Source organism: Tupaia chinensis, unplaced genomic scaffold (genome assembly GCF_000334495.1).
Source record: "Tupaia chinensis unplaced genomic scaffold, TupChi_1.0 Scaffold000354_1, whole genome shotgun sequence".
In the NCBI taxonomy this organism is placed as follows: domain Eukaryota; kingdom Metazoa; phylum Chordata; class Mammalia; order Scandentia; family Tupaiidae; genus Tupaia; species Tupaia belangeri.
In genome coordinates this window covers 7,068,433-7,073,896 of record NW_006159849.1, presented here as the reverse complement: position 1 = coordinate 7,073,896, position 5,464 = coordinate 7,068,433, and the positions used below count along the sequence as shown (strand labels likewise).

General features: G+C 46.0%; 1 protein-coding gene across 1 annotated transcript in view; it reads right to left on the bottom strand.

Moving 5' to 3' along the window:
- The window catches only part of FXN (frataxin), a gene marked incomplete at its 5' end in the record, with an annotated part of 17,398 nt that extends 13,891 nt beyond the window's left edge, over nt 1-3,507 (bottom strand). The window contains 1 exon segment of the mRNA XM_014589337.2: nt 3,410-3,507. Within this exon segment, the coding sequence (XP_014444823.1) occupies nt 3,410-3,507 (98 nt within the window).
- Nucleotides 3,508-5,464: the final 1,957 nt, after the last annotated feature.

Below are 5,464 nucleotides of genomic sequence, written 5' to 3'. Positions count from 1 at the left end.
AAAAAAAAAAAAAAAAGAAGAAGAAGAAGAAGAAGAAGAAGAAGAAGAAGAAAGAAAGATCTTTAAAAAAAGAATTATAAGTCAAGAAGAAAAATAAGCAAACAGAAACGATTTAAAAATACTTGAGCATATTTCATTTAAAAAAAGATTATCAAGGGCCAGCCGGTGGTGGGATGGTTACAGTGGCTGGATCCCACATGGCCAACGGCACAGTTTCAGTCCTGGACCTGGCAGCTTGGGGAACATGACAGGCATATGTATGTGAATGAATCCCAAAAGGAGGGAGAAATGAAGAAGGGATTACAGCATGATCATTCCCTATGGTGTGTGTGTGTGTGTGTGTGTGTGCTTTCTCACTACCCCCCACCCCACGAACACACATGCCCTCTGGCAAATTGAAAAAAAAAAATATATATTATTCCATATGGCTAATGACATAAGAAAAGGTGCTTAATTTTGTTAATCGGCAGTAAAATGTAAGTTAAAAATCACAATGATATACTTCAGAATAATTAAGAGATGGGTAATAGTATCAGGAGATGGACTGGAAGAGAAGGAGCTGGGGCTGTCACGTGCTGCCGACGGGCAGGTACACTGCACACTTGGGGCGGTCTCTATTAACACTGATGGCGAACACATCCCCTCGCTGGGTCTGCCCAACAGAAACGCATGCACAGGTTGACCGAAAGATGCACAGTAAAGCACAATGTCCCCAGCAGATCTATCCCGTAGCTCCAAACTGGACACTACCCAGGTAGCCACAGGAAATACAATAAACAAGTTGTGGTATAGTCATACAGAGGGATGCTGCATAGCAAAATGGGATTCCTTATAACTCCAGGAACAATACGAGTGAATCTCACAAACACAATCAGGGTGGGAGAAAGCCACACACAAACATACATAATGATACCGTTTATATAAAGTAAACAAACCAAACAGACAACAAACCAAACAGGCAAAACTACTCCATGCAGCTGGGAATCAGAATGGTAGTTACTCCGAGCGGTCAATGGCCAGAAGGAAGGGAAGGAAGGCCGACTGATTAGAAGTGAGCAGGAAGCCTGCTTGTAGGCACTGCTAAATTATTTTCCTTTTTAAATTAAATTTTTTTAGTTTTTTTTTTTTTTTTTTCTCTAGGATGCATGCATTCACCAGAGAGAGCCAGCAGAGAGAGAGAGCCAAGGAAAGTGAGAAAATCACCCCCCAGGGGGGAATGACCACACCACAATCCTTTCTCCTCCTTTCTCTCAGGATTTGGAGCATGCCTAATGTGATTTTCAAGCCGCTGAGTCTGGGACTGCTCAGTTGGCCATGTGAGGTCCAGTGCCTTGACCTCCACACCACCTGCTGACCCCTGGCTGCTAACATTTTATAGAGGTATATTCAGTCTCTAAAAATTTCTCAGGCTGTGTGCTTATGCCTTGGAGATAGTTCTGTGTATTTTTCACTTTGGAAACAACGCTGCTAACCCACCGAGACTCGGCCCAGCTGTGTTGGTGCAACAGTGACATGTCACCCTGAGATGCTGGGACCATGGGGAAGGTCAGGTTGACTTACAGGTGCCAGGCCTGCACATGTGCTCATCATCCTAGCTGAGGTGAGAACTCTGGTGTGAGACCCGTCTCTCTCTCTCCATAAACAAACAAAATGTTTAAAAAGAAAAAACAAACAGAAAAATCTGCAAATACAGGATGTAGGTGAGTGGTTGCCAGGGCTTGGGGAAAGCAGAGGTAGGAATGACCACGGTGAGTTCAAGGCTTCTTGTAGAAGGAATGACCCTGACCTGAAGTTAGGCGGTGCTGACAGTCGCACAACCTCGGGAGGACACTAACCACTCCTGAACTCACATTTTAAAATGGTGAATTTTATGGCGAGTTAAAGCAATAAATATATTGCTAGAATAAACATCCTTGTAAGAGCCTTTGTACCTGTGAGGATATATGAGTGGTGGTGGTAGGGGTGGTGGTGATGGTGATGGCAGCAGGGTGTGGGTGTGGGGGGCACATGTATGTGTGTGTGTGTGTGTGTGTGTGTGTGTGTGTGTGGTGAGGGGTGGGCATGGTGTTCTCAAAAAAGTTCATGGAAAATTAGCATTATGCAAAAGCTAAGCATGGAAGTACTTTTTTTGCATCAAAATAAACTTGTACTTTAAACCTGGTTTTTTTTGGGTCAGCAGGTGGCATGGTGGTTAAAGGTGCTGGACTCCCACATGGCTGACTGCGGTTCAAGTCCTGGACCTGGTGGCTTGCTTTTTACTTTCCCTCACTTTCCCTGTCTCTCTTTGATCAAATTGGAAAACAATAATAATAAATACAGTTAAAATAAAAATAATTCATTAAAAAAATCTGTTTTTCTATGAACTCTTTGAAATCTTCCTGTATATTTAAGATGTCTGTGCCAGATAATTTCACTATCTGAGGGTTTCTGGGGGCCTAAAATAAGACACTAGTGGTTCCTAGACACTTTTTTATTTGTTTGTTAGCTTTTAAGGAATTATTTTATTAATTTTATTATTTTTTAAAGAATTATTTAACTTTATTTACTTATTTTAATCTGACCAGAGAGGAACAGAGAGAGAGAGAGAAAGAGAAAGTGAGAAAGCAAGCTGCCAGGTCTGGGACTCAAACCATGGTTGGCCATGTTGGAGTCCAGTGCCCTTAACCACCATGCCACCTGCCAGCCCCTAATTTTATTATTTTTAAATTTTACCAGAGAGAAGGAAGATGAGAAAGCAAGCTGCCAAGTCCGGGACTCTAACTGCAGTTGGCCATGTGGGAGTCCAGAGTCCTAACTACCATACCACCTGCCGGCCCCGGCTCCTAGACAATGAAGGCACACAGCTGGACAAATGTGCGTCTCAGAGGCCATAATCGGACCCTGTAGATGGGAGATGGACTTGGGGCTTCCTGGAAGGGCCCTACCCAACCTTGCAGGACTGCATGGAGGGCTGGGGCGGGGACAGGAAGTGGGGCTGGAGAGGAGTGGCACCAAAGCAAGATCCTCAGACGTGCAGCCCACAGCACTGCTTGGGGACTTGGCAGGGTCACCAAACATGGACTCATCAGGCAGGATGCCCAGGAGGCTCTTCAGGCCTAGCGAGCCATGCTCGGTCCTCTATAAATCTGGTGACCATGATGACCCTGAAGTCCATCAGTATGCCCACTGAGCATATGGCTCTGGGGACAGTTAGAATGTTCCGGTGTCCAGGTGGCTCCTGTTGCTTTCAGCAAGTGCAACAAGAGAATGATAATGCAGGGGCGGACTGGCACATTGCAGGTAGAGGGAATAAAAGGGAGCTTTGGGGATTGAAGACTGCACAAAGACAGAGAACCTGAGGTTTTGAACAACAGAGGCCTTCCATTAAGCCTAGACCAGGGGGCCCGATGTAGAAGGTGTTTCATCTTACCTTGGGTCACCCAAAGTTCCCAATTTCTTCAAATGTGTCACAGAGACACTCTGCTTTTGGACATCCAGAAGCTGGTTGAGGTAGTGAAGGTTCAGATTCTATGAGTCAAAGTTAAGAAGAACATTACCATTTTCTAGTATATTATCATCTATCCATGTACAGTTTCCATATTGCCATTTCTACACTCTAAAGTAACTGTAAAGTGTTTCAGAAATATTTCTCAGGAATCTTTTGTCGTCATCCCTCTTTTTCTCTCTCTTTTTTTAAGGTTTTTGCCAGAGGGTGTGTGTGCTCACCAGGGAAAGACAGAGAGAGGGAAAGTGAGAAATCACCCCCAGAGGGATGGCCATGCTGCAGTCCCTTCTCTTTCATTCAGCTCTTGGGATTTTGGGCACATACACATGTGCCCAGTGTGATTTTCAAGCCTGTGGGTCTGGGACTTAAACCATGCAGTCAGCCATGTGGGATCCAGCTGCCTTAACCACCACACCACTTGCTGGCCCTCCCCCTTTATTCTTGATGGTGCACATGCATGTGGTACATGTGAGAGAGAGGAGAGAGAGATGAACACCCTCCATAGGTGCTGGTCCCACCCTGACGCCCTTTGCCCAGTTCTCCAGCCCATCTCACTTTGGGCACTCGTATGTGATCCCAGAGTGTTTCAGGCTGACCAGGACGGGATTCAAAACTTAGTCTCCATGTGAGATCTGGTTTCTCCCTTTCTCTCTTCCTTTCTTTAAGATTTCTTTTCCCTATAGGGTGCATACACTTGGCAGAGAGAGAGAGAGAGAGAGACAGAGAAAGGGAAAGTGAGAAATCACCCCCAGAAATTACCCCTGGGATGGCCATGTCACAATCCAGCCTCTCTTTCTCCTCTCGGGATTTTGGGCACGCACGTATATACGCCCAGTGTGAGTTTTAGGCGTCCAGGTCTGGGACTCAAACCAGGGTTGGACATGTGGGAGTCGAGCACCTTAACCACTATGACACTTGCTGGTCCCAAGATCCAGCTTCTCTTCTCTTGATCAGCACATTACCTCTGCAACATGGAGTCGGCTCATGGGGACCATTATAGGCAATCTCATGAAAAGAATAAAGACATAAAAAACATGGCACTAAACAGACCACGAGCGGACTCTTGCTTACATAGTGAGAGCTGACATAAGAAGGCAGAGGCCTTGGTGGCCTCTCCTGGGAATATTCATGTAGGGTACTCACATTTAGGGGGCTCTGCACATGTCTGCAAAACCGCCGTAAGAGCCATCAGGTGAACTGATTTGGGGATCACTAATCACCGTCACTGAGTGGGTGAATTCACAAGGGCAGACCTACTAACAAGGAGACTCAGTGACATTCGCATTTCCAGCTGAGGAAACTGAGGCACCAAGGGTGAGTGCCCAAAGTCTGACAGGTACGAAGTGGCGGAGCTGGCATGGAGTCAGTCTGGCTCGACTCTGCCCCACGGGGGAAGAATCTCCTGCCCGGGAATCAGGACAGGGCTCTAATAAGAAGGGAAACATGCTTGAGAGTCTCTGGATGTCCTCAGGGAACTGCTTTTCCCTAAGGACCCTGGCCCCTCCAATCCTAGCTGTCTCAGTCTTCAGAGACCTCCGCACAGCTGTTTTCCTGTTTTATTTTTTTAAACTTTATGTATCTCTTAAGGTTGTTCTTGGTGGTAGGTTTGGTCCACTGCAAGTTACTCTTTCACAACCGCAAGTAGAAATCTTTTCTTTTCCTTTTTTAAAAAAATTGCCACAGGATATGTGTGCTCGCCAGAGAAAGCCAGAGATACAGAGGGAGAGGGAGAAGCACAACTGATGGGATGTGGTCATGCTGCAATCCCGTCTCCTCCATTTCTCCATCCCTCTGGGCTTTGTGGCATGTACACAGATGCACCCAGAATGCTTTTCTAAGGCAGGGGATGGGATTCGAACCCTGCTTGGCCATGTGGGATCGATCCAGCTCCCTTAACCACTAAGGCCATGGAGCAGCCCTAGATACAGCAGTCATTATTCAGCTGTTTTTAATCATAAGAAAGGATAGTTATCAAATACT